This window comes from Perca fluviatilis, chromosome 19 (assembly GCF_010015445.1).
Source record: "Perca fluviatilis chromosome 19, GENO_Pfluv_1.0, whole genome shotgun sequence".
Lineage (NCBI taxonomy): Eukaryota > Metazoa > Chordata > Actinopteri > Perciformes > Percidae > Perca > Perca fluviatilis.
The window spans coordinates 32,472,429-32,490,653 of NC_053130.1; the positions used below are offsets into that span (position 1 = coordinate 32,472,429).

The window sequence follows — 18,225 nt, forward strand, 5'->3', positions numbered from 1 at the left end:
TTTTTTTTCTTTTCTTTCTAAACTGGGCCTAGCATAGTTATCCTGAGCTGTAACCGTAATCATGCCACTGCCATTAATTGGGCTGTAATTGCTGAGGCTCTCAGCACCTGGACGATGCTTAATTGTGTGCACTGTGCTGGCACAATGACCCATAATTTTTGGTTCATTTTTTCCCCTAATTCTTTTCCTCTCATTCCATCTGTATTGGTCTCTGACACCTCTATCAGCCTCTCTTTCTCTTCAGTGTGTGTGCGTGTGTGCGTGTGTGCCTTGAGTTGTTACAGTTTTAACCAACTGGTCAATTGCTATCTTCACTTTTAGTTCACTCCAGTTGCCTTTGTTTTCCAGTTGCTCAAAAGCAGAAATGTACAGCTCCTCAGTGTGGTGTTTCCATGTAATTATTATAAACATAATACATTTGAAGGATTCTTTGCCCTTCTGTCACTCTTCACAATTTACTGTTTCCATGCTGTGAGGCATTCTGTACTTTAGTGAGCTTCATTTAACCTTCATCGGAGTGCTGCAGGAAATAATTACTGTTATCATTAATCTGCTAGTTATGTCTTGCTGTTTATCAGTTAATAGTTTGGTCTATAAAATATCAGAAAAGCATAAAATATGTACATCAGTTTTCCAGCGCACAACTGCTGTACTGTAGACATCTGAGTTACTTGTTTTGTCCAAACAAAAGTCATAACCTAAATACGTTCACGACTTTATTTTTATTTTTTATGTTTTTAACGAGGAAAAGCAGCAGATCCTCACATTATGAGAAGCAGGAAATGCATACTGTCTGGCATCTGTAGCCAAGCTAGCAGCATTGAAATAGATCAACAACTATGAGATGGATTGCCATGAAGTTTAGTAAAGTCATTAACCCTTGTGTTGTCTTCCCGTCGACCACGTAACTTTGTTTTTTCTGGGTCAACATTTTTGACACATTTCTTTTCCCAGGTTTTTTGTCACCTTTTTCCTTGTTTTTTGTCGATATTTTTGTGATGTTTTTGACTTTTTTTTTTCCCAGCGTTTTTCTCACTTTTTCCAACATTTTTCTCACTTTTTTTCAACGTTCTTTTGTCATTTATTTTTTCTTCAAATGCTATGAAATTAAATAAAACACCCAAATTCAATAAAAGTAGTGAACTGATCATTTATTTTACCTGTGAAGGGTAATGGTTGTATGGAACCATCCACGTTAGTTTCTTTGACAATTTGGTGGAAAGAAACCCAAATTTATGATATGGAAACTTTTTAAAAATGGGTCAAATTGGAGGGTAAATACTTCCCAGAGGATGAATCCTATGGACTTTGGTGATCTCCATAGTGCCATCATCATCCAACATCTGCAAAACTACAAACATTCCCAGCAGCCCTAGCTGTACTTTTTGTTTGGTTAGTTCTAATTACCTAATGATGGCATGCTAACATGCTCAAATAAGATGGTGAACGTGGTAAACATTATGCCTGCCTTTTCATTGTCACTGTGAGCATGCTAACATTAGCATTTATCTCAAAGCACAGCCTGAGAGTTGCTAGCATTTTTTATTTATTTAATTTTTCGAGAGTGAGATGAGAGAAGATTGATATCAGTTTGTTTCGGACTAATCAAACAAGCTACGTGGCAAATTAATTTCCCTCGCTAAGCTAGGCTAACCACCTTGTGGCTCCAGCCCTATACTTCAATAACGGACATGAAATTGAAAGAATTTTTCTCATCCAACTCTCAGAAAGAAAGCAAGAAGTGTATTTCCCATAATGTTGAACCGTTTCTTCTACCTTGAACTGTGAAATTTCCCTTAAAGCGCCCATATTATGCTCATTTTCAGGTTCATAACTGTATTTTAAGGTTGTACCAGAATAGGTTTACATGGTTTAATTTTCAAAAAACACCATATTGTTGTTGTACTGCACAGCTCTCTCTCACTGCTGCAGATCCTCTTTTCACCTGGTCTCTGTTTTAGCTACAGAGTGAGACCTCTTTTCATCTTCTTCTTCTGGACTATCTTTGATTGCACTCGCACATGCTCAGTAGTTCAGATGTAGAGCATGTCAGCTAGCTAACTCTAGAGACTGTAAAAGCCGGCTAGCGCTAGCATTAGCCGGCTAACGCTAACGCTACGAGCTAACGGTTGTGGTTAGCCAGCTCATTTCTTCAAAATCGCCGATTTTGAACAGCTCACTAGGAGACTGAAGGCAGGACACATTCAGAAACCGTATCTCACTCAAAACAGCATGGATGGATTTTTTTCAAAGTTTGTATGTGTGTGGAAGCACCAGAGACACAAAAGAACACCCCAAATCCCAGAAAAAGTGTTTTTTTCATAATATAGGCACTTTAATACTTTTCCCATTTGAGCTTTTTTTTTTTTCATTCAGAACACAAGACAAAATAAGAGTTTACTTGCAAAACGTAATGTGCAAAATAATCATTTTTCTCACTTAATTGTTTTTGTGATCGTTACGAGCCGAAAATCGCGATTAAAATTCACACAGCCATAATGTCAGTTTTTCTCTAGTATTGTAAGTGAGCGCTGTGCTTGTTCTGGTCTGGTTTGTTTAGAGTACTCTGGACCAGCTCCACAACCAGTTCCTGCTGGTTTTGGAGTCCCTCACCGAGTTTTGGGACGTCCTGGACGAGATTGACAGTAAGACCTGGATCCTGGAGCCGGAAAAAGCCAGCCGGTCCGACACTATGAGGCGGATCGCCATCGGTACTGTATTACTGTATGAAAGGAGATCTCAGCAAAGTCAAGTCCAGACAGTTTATATGTTAATGGGCTGTGCTGTATTTATATAGCGCTTTTCTAGTCTTAACGACTACTCACAGTGCTTTAACATAGTACAGGAACCATTCACCATTCATATTCACATTCATACACTGTGGCCGAGGCTGCCATACGAGGTGCCACCTGCTCATCAGATAAACATTGACACGCATTTACACAACGTAGCACGATGTCTTGCGCTTCGATGTGGGACTGCAGTGTAGGGCTGCACAATTAATCGCAATTTTATTGAAATTGCAATATGAACTAGTCCAAATTGCAGGGGGGGGGGGGCGCGATATTTCTTAAAGGCAAAATATGCGTCAAACCATTCTAAAATAAAGTATTGTGGTGCTGCAGAGACGTCCCGGCCTACAAATCCTATCCTACGGACGTAGTTTGGTACAGATCCTTGCAAAAAATCACACTTCAATCTTTTTTTTTTTAAATATACAAAAATGATCATTCCCTCCAATATTGTGAAGCATATCGCAATATCAGTCAAAATAATCACAATTAGATATTTTCCTCATATCGTGCAGCCCTACTGCAGGGCCAGGGATCGGACCGCCAACCTTCCGATTGGTAGGCGACTGCTCTACCACCCGAGCCACACGTATACCACAGTATCACAAACTACACAGTCTCTCACTGAAAAATCAAATCTCACAATATTTTGACCAAATGCCTCGATACCGATATTGCGACGTTATTGTAGCTTATTGGTTATTGGTGCTTTCACAAAATACTTACACAGATAGATTTTTTGATTAAATAATCATCAGTACCATCATGGATGTAATGATTAAATGGCTAAAATAGTAGAACAGTCTGGTAAGTTCAGAAAAATGACATCACTTACTATATTACGATATTACGACATCCAAAATCTAAGATCTAATCTTGTATCACGATATTGATATAATATCAATATATTGCCCAGCCCTAACAAAAAAACAAGAATCAATCCGAATGAACAAAAAAGTAAATTGTACATCTGTGTGTGTGTGTGTGTGTGTGTGTGTGTGTGTGTGTGTGTGTGTGTGTGTGTGTGTGTGTGTGTGTGTGTGTGTGTGTGTGTGTGTGTGTGTGTGTGCGCGCAGGAAACAACGTATCCATCAAAGTGGAGGTGGATCCCAGACACCCTAAGATGCTACCAGAGTGCTGCCTGCTGGGGGCCGAGCATGGTGGGTAGGAAACCCCAGAGACATGGCAACACTTGAAAGTTTGTTTTCAGGCAGTGCAAGAGCACACGAAGTGTATCTGCACTATTACACCCCCCCCAAACTGACACACTGTATCAGAGCATGTGAAATCTTCTCCTTGTTCAAATAATAACCGTTCACCTGGAGGCCATGAGGTTTGTAAAGAAGTAGGTACTTTAGGTTCTTCTAGGACTTGCAGGAGACACACTGAGATGACAGTCATCAAAGTCAGCGATGAAACTTGATTTTAAGCCTCTGAACACCCACACAGGTGTTTTCAGTTCTCCTCGCTGATTAGACGCTGCTCAGGTTGAAGGTGGGCCGGAGCTTACCGTGCGTTCGTGGACATCGGAAAAAGTTTTTCCGAGTGAAAACGTCACCGTTCACGTAACGTCCTGTGGGAATCAGAGGAGGGAAACTCGGGCTGGATTTTGATAACAGAGTTCGCGTCAACGCGTTGTTGACACCTGACGTTTGATGGAGGCGACTTTGGTTCACTGAACATATTTCAATGATAATAAACTGTTTATTGTGGACAAATGCCTCTGCCAAGAAACATACACAGACATAATGTTTCAAATTATTCATAAATAGGCCTATGTATAAAAAAACAACACATTATCCGTGTCTTTTCCCGTTGGTTGTCCTGCAGATAACACAAACAAACACCTGGCGATGTGCTGTTTGGATGCTCTTATAAGAAAACAGCAGAAATATTTTGTTATTGTGGCCTCCATGTTTGCACACACCTGATGCTCTCGGCTACGGCCAACCGTTGGTGGCAGTCATGCAAAAAGTTGTTATGCCAAACGCCAATATAACAGAAGAAGAAGAACACGCATCGCGACCATGTGAACGCTACCAGTCGGAAAAACAACGTAACCAGGGGGGCGGTGCCGGTTATTCCGAGGTGGCATGAACGCAACATTAGATGGGAACTTAATACTTGGCAAATTTCATCTACCAAAAGAATGATAAAGGAGTCATGTGTCCCGCCCTAACAGGTGCAACAGAGCTAACTGGAGGCTCAGGAAGATGTCAATTAATCAGTCTAAAACGGCCACAGAGTCCCGGGAAGAGGTCTTATCAGCCAGAATAACTGAGATTAGAGCCCAACTGATAAAGGGTTTTTAAGGCCGATACGATACAAATATTTGATTTAAAAATCCGATATTCCTATATATCGGCCGATATATATTTAAAAAAAAAAAAAATGCTACTTTCAAAATCTTGCTAGCTTTTCAACATTACCAATTTAACTGACAAACGGACAGTAAGCAAGTGAATGGTAATAGCAGAAAGTACTACTTCACCTCATGAAATAGCTGGCACTGGAAGCTTAGTGACGTACAGTAAGGACTACTTCCACACCCTAATCAAAAACATTTATGTCTATTAACCTAGCACATGACACATTAGAATGAAGTTGGTCTTTGTGCTTTCTAGAAGTCTAACAAAAGAATAAAAAGGTGGCCTAAATTACCATGTTATTAACTATCACAAATTATATATAGTTTTAACTAAAGGAGAACTGAGACGCTGTATTTACATCTTTAAGCACAAAAATGAAAAAGTAAAATAAACAAACCAAACATCTGTTTTTGTCTCAGGGATACTGCCCTTTGCTGCTTTAGCTTTGATTGATTCCCTGTTGTTTTTATTAGGAATAGGAATGCAAATCAAAAAATGTATGAAGTTATGTAAATATGTATACTGCAGATACGTCTGATTAGCGCAGCACATACCAGCAAGCACTTTTTCACAGTACTGTTTGAAACACAGGCTAATATTTGAAGATGACTCCGATGAACATTTCTTTCTCTGAATTATGTCCGACCAAAGGCCTTTACACTCTGTAGGCGTGACGAATAAACCACACAAAAATGCAAAATGCTTTCCTGCGAATATGCACACAGTCTAGGACTTTTATTGTGAAAGGTAAGAACAGAACGAGTCGTTTGTATGTGATGCCTTTGTCATGGTTAAAAGAAGCGAAAGCGGAACAAAATTGGGATTTGGAAAGTGATGGGGACACTTTCTCTGTGGAGTTTACGCCCTTGCTATCAAGACAGTTTGTAATTGGTAAATGGTGCAAATTTCCAAGTTTAAGTTGACCCAAAATTGAACTCTATGCAAAAGCGCCAACAAATCTCCTCAGATTGCAGCAGTTCCATTGAAATGAATTGATTTGTATCAGAAATGTTGTCGTCCGATATGTTGGCGTGACTGAGCATGTAGTCGCATTGGGAATCCAGGGTTATTTAACCCAATCGATTAATACTTCTTTGATTATTCATGTAGTCTATATAAAATGTCAGTGGTATAAAATGTCAGAAAATACTGAGAATTTTTTTTCCCAGAGCACAAAGTGACCTGATCTTCAAACCTCCTTGTTTTATCCAACTAAATCCCCCAAATATTCCATTTACATTGGTCAGCAGCAGCAACAGAAAAGGGAGAAGCAGAAAATCCTTAGATTTGAGAAGCTAAAACATACACACATTTGCCATGTTTTCTTAAAATTATTTATTTATTATTTATATATTAAAAACAAATAGATGAATTGCTTCATCACTGATGTCCTGAGCCTCTTCATAAGCCCATATCACTGCCATCCAAATGTCTGTTTTCACATAAATCTGCCAGCTGAGGATCAAGTTCAAGTACAGTGTGCCCACTATTATTTACATCAGATCAGTGAGAAGCCATCAGGCATGAATACAAAAATAAGGTGTATGTGTATTATATATATATATATATATATATATATATATATATATATATATCTATCTGCTTTTTTAGTGATGTCCAAGTCTTGACTCCAACCAGGCGGGTTGAACGTTGCCTATTGTCTGTTGTCATGTCAGAATGGCAAGTTCTCATTCTGCGAGCACGGGGCTCCAGCTTTCCATTTAAGTCCCCGTCAATTGTCGGCCATTGTTTCTGTAAATCCAAGGTCATGCGACTCCTAGCCTGTTGCCTAGCAATGCAACTAAAAAAAAAAAAAAATAAAAGATATTAAACACATACACACTTCCGCCACCGAGACGGGAGGCAGGCGCTGACCCTCAAATGCGACGGGTCGTGCAGAAATATTGCTTTTTGCATGTAGGAATAACAAACAAAGTGAAAGTGATGAGTGCTGCGCGGAGACAAAGCTCCCCTGTGGAACAGAAGGAAGCAGCCATGGTTCATTCTGACAGCGGTGAACCAACGGGGTGGTGTTGTCAAATAAGAGATGGCGTTTGAGGCTATGCAGAGTGTGTGTTTTTTTTTCAAATTATTCTGAGGGCTGATATAAAGTAATAATGCATCTGCAGGTGCTTGAAATCCAATTCAAGGCTTTTAGGTGTAGTACAGTTTACATCCAACAACCAATAATTCTATTTTTTTTTGTGTGTGTGTTGTTGTTGCAGTGGTGACTCCGCTGAGGAATAAGCTGAACGCCAACATGCACTTGTGGTAAGGTGTTGTCTGCATCACCGAGCTTTTACCTCGGCCTTTTGCACTGTGCGATAATGCAGTCTAATCATTGACTGACTTTCAGCAGAGTCACACCATGATCAAAATATCATATTCGGCCTCATTTTCAACCAGATGTCCCTCACCTTCTGCTTCTCTTGTGTTGGGATTTTAAACTGGGATGGTCAACTGCTCCTCAGATCTCTGCAGGGTGAATCCAGACAGCTAGCTAGTAGAGGTAGAATCTTCACTCATCTCCCAATTCGATTACGATTTTCATGTCAGCGATTCAATTCGATTCGATATCACGATGCGTCAAATACATTTTTCTAATAAAGCCATGTAGGATATTTAATTCATAGCTTTTCAAGCTTCAAAAACAAAACATTCTGCAGTGCTCTAATACTAAATAAATTGGATACATAAAACTACAGCACAGAGCACATGGCACTTCCTGAATGTGCAAAACATACCAGAATATGTAAACCGAAATGTTGTTAGGCCTACATTAAATCGTAAACAGAAATAATTGATTATGAGCCTGCCGATTATCGATGCAGCATCGTCCATGTCCACGATTCCATGCATCGATTATTTTATTAGTTTCAACACCTCTACTAGACTATCTGTCCAGTCTGAGTTTTCTGTTGCACGACTAAAACAACCTTTGAACGTACACACATTCCACCAAAAAAAAGTTCCTTCCAGAGGCTATTTTGCAGAGGCACCGTGGCTCCGTCCGGCACTTAGCCCCGCCCAAGACGATTGTGATTGGTTTAAATAAATGCCGATAAACCAGAGCACGTTTTTCTCCCATCCCGGAATGCTGTGTGGACTAGCCAGACCCTCCTCTGCAGCGCTGTGGAGGAAGGTCTGGCATGGCATGATCAAATGCGGAAAATGCTAACCATAGGAACTGCTCAAATTAATCTCAAGGGATCCACCTTGCCATAAAAAAACACAGAAAACAAATTAAGATTCTTCTTCATTCACCTCTTATTACTGCCATCTGGTCTTAGCCGGTCTTGAAATAAAATCCTGAGTCCTCTTTATCTGAGACCGAGACGAGAGCGAGTAAAAATACGGTGTCAGCCTTATGGTCCCACATTTCTAAGATTTTTCTTAAAATGAGGCCCAATGACATTTTCAAAATTAGGTCTTGTGTTCCTACATTTCCCTGCAATTTAAGCCCTATCCTCCCACTAACCTCCTAACATTTTTTAGGGTTAGGGAGATAAAATCTGATAGAAATTTATGAAAAAGGAAATGTGGGAACATAGGTACCAATTTTGGAAAAACAATCTTAGAAATGTGGGACCATAGGGCTGTGGGAACATAGGCACGCTCCCAAAAATACGCTAGATTCCGAGACGAGACCTTTTAAAAAGGGTTCTGGAGACCGGTCTCGAGTACGACGACACTGGCAGATCCATTCATTGTCGATTTTGGTGTTTTCGAGTGATCTGTCAACTTTGAGCATATCGTCCAATCCTATTCTTTTCACCATTTTACAAACAATCACTCTGATTATCACCCTGAAAAAAAAAACACACACACAGTTCCACTTCATGTTAAGTTAGAGTACATGTTTAAAATCTCCAGAGGTTTCAACATTTGCCTCCTCGCATCACACGTCTGGAGGTAAAAAAAATCTTCCTCCACCACTGTTCCGTTTGAAGCAGCAGAAATGCTCGTTGTTTTTTTATTTAACTTTTTTTCCCACCAATGGTGAAAGTCTCCTAATCATCCTCCAGTGTCTTTGCAGGCTCATTTGCATGTGCTTAATTAGTGTGTGAAGAAGCTGTCTGTGGTCTGCTGGCAGGAACCCGGACTGCAGCGTCTTGCACAACCTCCGGGATGTTTTGGAGATCGAATTCCCGTCACCTGCCACCCACGAAAAATCTGTACGTGACACAGTTGCCCCCCTTTCCATTTCAAACATGTCCATTCCCACCACTGTTACCTCAAGGAGCTGTGTTGTGTGTGTGTGTGTTGTGTGTGTGTGTTTCCATCTATGCATGCATACTCCTGTTTGTGCGTCTCTTTGAGCTTCGAGTTATAAGGGGGCGGACATACGCTATCGCCTATTTTTCTGTTTATTTCCATATTTCTTTCTCTCACTGTTTAGTTTTTTTCTCTCCAATGCGGTGGGCACAAATTCTCCTTTTTAATTGGGTTGTTTACAGAAAAGATCATTAGAATAACAAAGATGGCAATATTCTCTGCTCTATCAAATCGCTTTAATCACGCAAAAATCACTTATCTTTTTTTTTTTTTAACACCCGTTCTTTCCCCTCCCCTCTCTGCGCACGGGTTAAAAGGGCGTCGTGTTTATTCGCTGTCGCCGCGGTGATTAATGCCTTAGCTTCATTAACATTCAGAGGAGTGCAAAAAAAAGTTGAGTTGACCAGATGTTGATTTTTTTTTTTTTTTTTTACCTGCCATCCTCTCTTAATGGATCGCTCCAGAAAAACAGGAGCTTCTCATTATGCCAAAATGCAAACGAGAGCGGAGAGAGAAAAAGGCGAGTTTGTGTCGGTGTGCCTGCAGAGGAAGGGAGAACTCGGGGTGACACAGGGTGATGTCAGCACTGGAGTTTAAGCTAGCGGGGGTTTAACACTGAGTGTTTACACAGGAGCCAAATCTTACGAGTCTGTAACCATAGTGTATGGGAGAAAGCAAGCTGAATATTTGTGTGTGTGTGTGTGTGTGTGTGTATATAGAGTTTCAGCGTTGAGTGTGGGATCTGTTACTCCTATCGTCTTGATGCTGCGATCCCTGATCAAGTGTGTAATGACCCTCGCTGTGGCCAGCCCTTCCACCAGGCCTGTCTGTATGAGGTACACACACACACACACACACACACACACACACACACACACACACACACACACACACACACACACACACACACACACACACTGAATAGGCCGGTGTTTCAGTTCAGCATGAGGAAATGACATGCACTATATACTCTTTATTCAATGAGACTAAGGATATTCATCTCTTTTTAAAGCCTACAAAAAGTGGCAGGAAGGACTCAAAGTTCACATACAAGACTTTAAAATGCTACATGTCAGATAATCACAGCTAAAGTGTGCAGTAATACATGTACATTGAAAACAAGTGTTGTCACTTGACACACCGACACATTACATCCAAGGTAATGATTTGATGGTCTTTTTTTTTTTTTTTCCTTCTTCTTTGTCCTTTTGCTTCAGTGGCTGCGAGCGCTGCCCTCCAGCAGGCAGAGCTTCAACATTGTTTTTGGAGAGTGTCCTTACTGCAGCAAGGTATGTGTGCGTCTCACAGCGTGACTGACAGCTGCCTCCACCGGGCTTCATAAAGGGCCCGCACAGTCAATAGACATTCAGCAGGCTTAATGAGCATGGCTTTGTACGTCACGTCGGCTTCTCGTTTGCTGAAAGGCTGCCGAGTGTGTTCGCATAACTATACGATGCATTCAGTCCGTTTCACTCACGCTACTCCTCATGTGATAAAGGAGTACGATCCTGGATATCTGTCCATGCAGCATGCCGTTAATTCAAAGGCAGTTTTATTCGTGTATATGATTTTTTTTTTTCTGAGTGCATTTGGGAGTCCTTCATCTTACAGTCCAGTCTGAAATGAGAGCTCACTTCTGAATAGGCAGAATAAACTTCTCCTTCTCTTTCAGCCTATTACTGTGAAAATGGCGGCCCAGAAGTGATGAGAAGTGGCTTTGTGTTCCTGTCGGCGGCCACCTCGACATTTGGGAAACGGCTTGAGAGACCATGCAGAAACTAGCAGACCCCACACACTGGCCAAAAAAGTTGTCTTGTTCAAGTGGGTTTAAATACACTATGACAAACACAGAGAGCAGCACCCAGGGAAAGGAAGACGCCCACAAAGAGAAACCAAGAAAACGGCCCCTTCCTCTGTGCGGGACCAGCTTCCTGTTCTGGACCTCTGACTGCAGCAGACCCGTCCCATTCACCAAAGCCGTGTCTGTGTTCGTAACACAGGTCGCCGTGGCAACACTGTCGATGGCTGTGGCCTTCTCTGTGCAGGAGCACCGGCTTGGCCCGAGGGTGAGCCTCCTTTAGACCGGCCCAGCCCCTGTCGTAGTCTGCGCGTGTTCGATCGTTGGCGTCACACTTCGTCGATATGAGTTTGGTCCTTTGCACGTGGAGTCGTCCTTCCTGACTCTCTGTCACGGTGCGGGCGTCCATTTTCTTGCCGTTCCATTTGGGTTTAGTTTTCTGTTAAAGAGGTGTATGCTCTTTTAGAACTGACAGTATAACCTTAAAGTGCTCATATTATGCTTTTTCCCCCCCTTTCCTTTATTGCGTTATCTTTTTGTGCACGTTATAGGTTTACAAAGTGAAAAAGCCCAAAGTCTTTACCACAACCAACAGAAAACGCTGTTCACAAACTGCTCCAAACAGCTCTATTGTAGTCCAGCCTTTACTTCAGAGACAAACGTGGGTCACTTTGTAACAATATATTAGTTATAATGCTCACCTAGCGCGGCACGCCCTCACACGCTGCTTCTGACTGGCTAGTAGTCCTTACCTAGCTACTGAGCATGTGCGACTCCCAACAAAGATGGAACAGAAGTGAGAGGTCTCACTCTGTAGCTAAAACAGAGCTCAACACACAGGGTGAAAAGAGGAGCTGCAGCAATGTGCGGTACAACAAAAATATGTTTTCTGAAAATTTAAACATGTTAAACTATTCTGATATAACCTCTAAATACAATTATGAACCTGAAGATGAGCATAATATGAGCACTTTAAACAACTTGACTGTAATACATGTGAAAGATTGATTGACCAACTGGATGCTGGACATTCTTGAGGAACTTGAGAACAAGACATTTGAAAGGTTTAAAACTTTTACAAAGGCTTATTGACAATAAAGTACTTGGTTGGAGCCAGTTTTGTAACATTTGTCTAAAGCAAAAGGTGTTAATGCAGTTTTTACACGGCAAATTAAAAGCAGTCCTACGCAGAGCCCGGCTGCTCTGGCCTCACACCTGTTTAGGCTGAGCTCTGGGGCCGATCGGAGGGCCTCTCAGATAGCATGCAGGGATGGGTCTGGGTCTGGCCTCCTCTTCCTCTTCCTCCTCGGTTTCCTCCTCCGTTTCACTGTCTTCTTCATAAGACACCACAGGTCTTCGCCTCAATGATCTGCTGACAGCAGGCACAACTCCCTCTTCCTTGTATGAGCAAACAGGAAAATAGGAAAAAATTATTTCATGTCATTATTGATTCATAAATATTTTAGTTTGACTGGATTACTTGGTCTCGTTGAGTTCAATGATATGATTAACATGTATCTGTGTTTACACCCTAAATGTGCCCTGTTTTGAGGCCTGTACTATGAAGCAATTTTTGGCGTTAATGAGGTAACTTCAGGTTCCACCCAGGGTTTTGTGTATCACGGCGGTGGATCACTTGTTACCGGGTTAAATCACCGTAACAAAAGAAATGCAAAGCTAGACTGTGATTGGACAACCGGTGTTTTGGGGAAAGGGTTTAGGGAACTGTCAATGGTCCAACACCCTGAGGATCTGGATCGGTTCTGGTCGGGAGCAGGTTATGTTGGAGATCAGAGATCAACCGGTGTAAAAGCTACTGACCAATCCATACTCGATTGATAACGGCGTCACCGTTCTTAGTAGATCCGGTGGAGCTCGGTGCACGGAGACAGAGAAGTGTGCTCAGAAAAGTTAAAACATTTAGAGACCGACAACCCCGTTAACATTCCCCGATGGGTATTTTTATGAAAGATATTTTAGAGACTTTCAGCGGAGGGAATTACGTATAGGCTATTTGTCGGCTTCTTGAGCCGTGTGTTGCCAATGCACACATCGGTTTGAGTTATGTTTTTATACATTTCATTTGCTCTCACGATCGCTTCCACTGCCAGGGTTGCAACTGAAATAAAAGGCTAAAACAACGACCGTTTAAGGAAAGCACAAGTGTAATTATGGTCAGCGCTTGGTCCTGACTGATGGGGAAGTGATATTGATAAGCCTTGTGATTTACGCATCTACAGCGTCGGCTATTTTTTTGCGAGCTTTCCTTCCTGTTTTAGGAAGCAGCGACTGTATTACGTTTGCCTGTAAAACAGTGTCTGTGTTCTTCATATTTATGTAGAATTATAGTTTGCTCTTCTTATATAAAATATACGGCTCTGGTAGATGTTTGCGATTGGTCATGCTATGCAAACACTGCCTCTTATGTGAACGTGCGCGCCGCTGGATTGGGAAAGCCTGGGTTGATTGAACTAGTCGTTAACCACCGTCGTGACACAGCTAATGCGGGACCGCGGTTGTTAGGTTTGGTGAAGCCGGGGAACTGAAAGAAATCCAGGCCATGTTGATCTTGCTTTATAGTACAGGCCTCTGGTTTAGTGAAAACTGAGAGAAACGCTGGGTTTTCGGTGCATCAATACCAATTTTTGTTTTACACCAAGTACTTACATTTGGGTACTTGCCAACCGAGAACCAATATGAGTACTTAATAAAACCATTACAGTTCTAACTATTACTTGGGAACATGCATTATTTCATACAGGACACCCCCAGGGTTCTCAAAATTAAATGTAATACCTTTTTAACATCACCTAGGATGGAATTTAATGCCAACTTTACATCCATATAATGGAATATCTGTGGATTTTAAGCCTGAGAAAAGAAGTATTTACTAAGTTACGTTACCTGATTTTAATAAAAAAAAAATTGTGAATTGGGTTTGTACTCTAATAACATAAATTTTTTTTAAAGATTTTTCATGTTTAGAGCTTTTATGCTATGAAACTAAAAGTACAAAAGGAAGTAAATTTAAACATTACCCACAAAATATTTATTTATGACATACTGGCATTTATATAATCCTACTAAAAAAGGACAAGAAAAAAAATGAAGACATTTTTAAAAGTAATTCAATACTTTTAAAGCCTTATTTTTATAATATTAAATTAGATTTTTGAAATACTTTTAAGACCATGTGGGGACCCTGTTACGTGACGTTTCAGGCTCTCTGCCTGCCTTCTGGAATAGACTCCAAATTAAAAGGCTTTTTGTTGTTGTGATGATTGGTTGCCGTGTCTCGACACAAGTGCATCCTGGTATGTCGTGAAAACATATGGCCTACATTATGGTTGGGCGATATTGAAATTCTACCGTCGATATTGCTCGAAGAAAAAAACTAAATTAACAACCCCACACACACACACACACACACACACACACACACACACACACACCAAAAAATACGCATATGTTGCATTACCCATCAGTGCCCACAAAGTGGCAGTAACCGCTATATTACACAAGGGCATGCTGAGATCAATAAATCTGATCAATCAACTTTTGTTGTTATCCATCGATCGGGTCGGGTCATACAAATTAACATGCTAATTAATAGTGGATGGTATCAGACTAGCATGAAAACCAAGGCCCTCTTAATGCGGCTAATGCATAGCAAAGGGTAAAAAAAAATATGCACCAACGCATTTCGGCACACAGGCCTTCTTTATGTCTCGGTCTTCCCTTAATAGCAGATGGGTTGCAGGCGAGTGTCATAATAAGGCATCTAGGAGGAAAATATCAATTACATTCTCTAAACTTTTAACCTAGCAGAGCTGCAGACAGCTTTATTTTTAATCAGGCATGTCATTAAAGTGATGGTTCGAGTATTTATTCACAAGGCTTTTTTACCTGTCGGTCAGAGAGTTAGTAGTAGCGTTATCAGCTGAATAGCTTAGCCCGGGGGGCTAATGGACCCAATATTTGATCTTGTAAGTTACCCCACTCAAAATAATGGAACTCGAAATAACAACGTTTAACGTTAGTACAAATAGGTATAATTCATAAAACGATGATTAGCACAATTGTAGAAGGTTTATGAACACTTGCTTACTCTCTTCTGCTCTCTGTTGCTGCTGCTGCTACCTGCAGGTTAGAGCAGGTGCTTAGGGCCGTCTACAAATTACTACACCGAAAAGAGATGCAACAAAAATACTTATTAATTCAATGATTAAATAAGGTAATGTCTCCAAACTTACCTCAATTATTACTTGTCTCCTGCTAGTTATACTACAGCACTTACTTTAAAAAAAAAGTTAAATTAAAAAATATTTTTGTTGCATCTCTTTTTGGTGTTGTAATTTGTAGACGGCCCTAAGCACTCGTCTTACAGCAGCAACAACAACAGCAGAGAGCAGAAGCCAGCAGGCAAGTGTTATTTACATAAACTTCTGGTGTACTTACAAACTTTACAATCCATCGTTTTATGAGAGTATAACCTATTTGTACTACTTGTAGACGTTTGGTATCATTTCGGGCATTATTAGTGGGGTAACTTACGAGATACAAATGTGGGTCCATTAGCCCCTGCGCTAAGCTATTCAGCTGATAACGCTACTCTAGCTAACTCTCTCAATGTTCGACCCAGGTGAAAAAAGCTTCTGGAGGGGGTGTTTGGCTCGAGGTCATGGTGCAAAGGACCCTAGGGTGAATTACTCCGAACCATCACTTTAAGAGAGACTCTGGGCGTTGAACTCATTGATTATTTCAGAAGCCTAAAGTTTAGTTCGGTTTCCTCTGTCAAGTTTAAAACTACAGTACAGTCTGGCCACCGTTGACTGTAACGTTTCTACATTATTTTGATGCCTTTGCGAAAAGCCCCAATGATTGAGGGTTGATTGACTCTGTTCATGTTTCTCTGGCTTTTCTTTTTCGTTTGGTTTAAAAAATTGCAATATATGGCATTTGCATTATTTTAGCTAACGAGTGCGGACATATTTTCTGCTGGAGATATTGGTGTCAGACCTATGCTAGCCATGTTACTTTTTGTTAATTATTTTTGGGATATGCTACAGCAATGCGGTGAAGCATAGAGAAAGCGAGAGAGACTGAATATAGAGTGAAATTCACAACAGGGGTTGCACGTTTGACTATCAATGATCTCTTAATATCGTCCAAGCTTAAATATCCATATATTTAGTACATATAAAACCCTCCAACTTAGCCTTAAATTGAGCTTGAAGGTGGGGTTTTTGTGCTATTCCGCTGTACTGCCAACACACATTCTTAGAAGTGGCCTACTTCTTTTCTATTCATATTAAAAAAATGACAGCCAATATACAGAAATGACAACATAACAACTGAAAAGAGTAAATCAATATGAAAGTTCATTCAGCAAAGAAACCTCCTCCTTCCCTCCCCCACCCATCTAACCTCAGGCTGGGTAAATGTCTCATCACAACATATCAAATCCATCACCAGACTTTCTAAAGGGTTATGAAAGTAAAGACTTTGCTGTGTCAAGTGCCCCTGCCCTCTGTGTTTTCCTCTCACTTCAATTTAATGGTCCGGTCCATTTAGTGGACTGACAAAGCAATTGATTTTATTATATTATTATAGGACAAAAAGTTAAATTGTCATGTGCCATTTATATAATAAAAGTTCGATACTTGGCATCAGAGTATCAATACAGTAATGCCAAGGAAAATATTGCGATACTATGCTGTATTGACGTATTGATGTATTAGGTTTGGGTCTCTACGTACCTAGCATTGGCAAAGATTTTACGCAGAAGTATAAATTAAGCTTAAGTGGGTAAAGGACAATAATAGCTAGTAAGTTCAGAAAATCACTTTACTGTAATGTAGCCTGTAAATCCAGGAATAGACAACACTATTATAATTCTTGTATACTTTATTATCACATTATTAAGATATCCCAAATTTAAGACAATATCTAGTCTCATCAGGGTTTCTGCAGGTTTCATCAAGTCAAATTAAAGACTTTTTAAGACCATTATAAATGGAATTTAAGACCTACTGTATATCACGACAAAAAAATCAAAGAACAAAATCTGTTTGGAAAGACGCTCACGCAGCCTTGCACTCGGCTGCAATATAAGCATGTTGGTCTCATTTGTAGTCGTAATACAGCGAAATTAGATTTGGAGTTGTGAAGAAAGAACTACAACAGAGGGAGCATGCGGGAGCATTTCAAAGAACATTTAGACCGGTTTAAAATGATTTTAGGCTTTGAACACAATTTTGATTTAAAGAGGTTAGACTTTAAGACTTTTAAAGACCCCGTGGAAACCCTGCTCATATATCGATGTGGATATAATATGGATACGTTGCCCAACGCTTACCGGTTGTGACTGAGGTCTGGGGCGGGGTGGTCCTCTTATGTGGCGAGCTGGCGCCGATTTAGACTTCATCTTCTCCTCCTCCTCTTGTTCATCATCCGGCTCGGTGGCCACGGCCTTGGCTCTGTAGGGCCCTCTGGCTCGTCCTGCTTTCTGTTGAGACAATGCTCGGATGATTCCATCCCCAACATTTCCATGTCCTGCTCTTTTTACCACTGAACTCTTAACTTGCATTGTTAAAGCCCTTTACGCACAGGACTAGTGTTACCTGGGCACCTCTAGCAGTTTGTAATACTTGTGGAAGTCTTCTGTGATCTTATATCCTCTGCGAATCTGCCATGTCTGTAATTTATCAAGTAAAAAAAATGTTGCCGCAAATTACCAACCAAGTTTCGCCAAACACAGAGTTTGTGTGATAATATTAGTCCAGAGGGATTTGGCATCTCTGTGACTCGGGGTTGTATTGGCTGCGTTGGCAATTATGAATGAAAGCCTTGCCATCATATGTGGGGGATAATGTCAGTACTGTAAGTTTAAGTAAAATACAGACTTTGCTTATCCCGTGTGAGTGTGCTGCACGAACCTTCTTACACACCTAGTAATACTACTGCCGTGCAAATAGCTTATGTTACACAG

At 40.7% G+C, this 18,225-nt stretch overlaps 2 protein-coding genes across 3 annotated transcripts in view; one reads left to right on the forward strand and one right to left on the reverse strand.

Annotated features, from left to right (window-relative positions):
• Nucleotides 1–11,238, forward strand: part of fancl (FA complementation group L) — a 38,580-nt gene extending 27,342 nt beyond the window's left edge. Inside the window, exons 8-14 of the mRNA XM_039783866.1 lie at nucleotides 2,561–2,711; nucleotides 3,869–3,952; nucleotides 7,387–7,432; nucleotides 9,255–9,336; nucleotides 10,156–10,272; nucleotides 10,654–10,725; nucleotides 11,109–11,238. Of these exons, the coding sequence (XP_039639800.1) occupies nucleotides 2,561–2,711; nucleotides 3,869–3,952; nucleotides 7,387–7,432; nucleotides 9,255–9,336; nucleotides 10,156–10,272; nucleotides 10,654–10,725; nucleotides 11,109–11,141 (585 nt within the window). The 3' untranslated portion in view covers nucleotides 11,142–11,238. The remainder of the gene's footprint in view (nucleotides 1–2,560; nucleotides 2,712–3,868; nucleotides 3,953–7,386; nucleotides 7,433–9,254; nucleotides 9,337–10,155; nucleotides 10,273–10,653; nucleotides 10,726–11,108) is intronic.
• vrk2 (VRK serine/threonine kinase 2) overlaps nucleotides 10,369–18,225 on the reverse strand; it is a 38,900-nt gene continuing 31,043 nt past the window's right edge. The window contains exons 12-14 of one of the 2 annotated variants that reach the window (XM_039783864.1): nucleotides 17,593–17,742; nucleotides 12,450–12,632; nucleotides 10,369–11,673 (exon numbers count right to left, since the gene is read on the reverse strand). In XM_039783864.1, the coding sequence (XP_039639798.1) occupies nucleotides 11,254–11,673; nucleotides 12,450–12,632; nucleotides 17,593–17,742 (753 nt within the window). In that variant the 3' untranslated portion in view covers nucleotides 10,369–11,253. The remainder of the gene's footprint in view (nucleotides 11,674–12,449; nucleotides 12,633–17,592; nucleotides 17,743–18,225) is intronic. The other variant, XM_039783865.1, reaches the window with a different exon arrangement.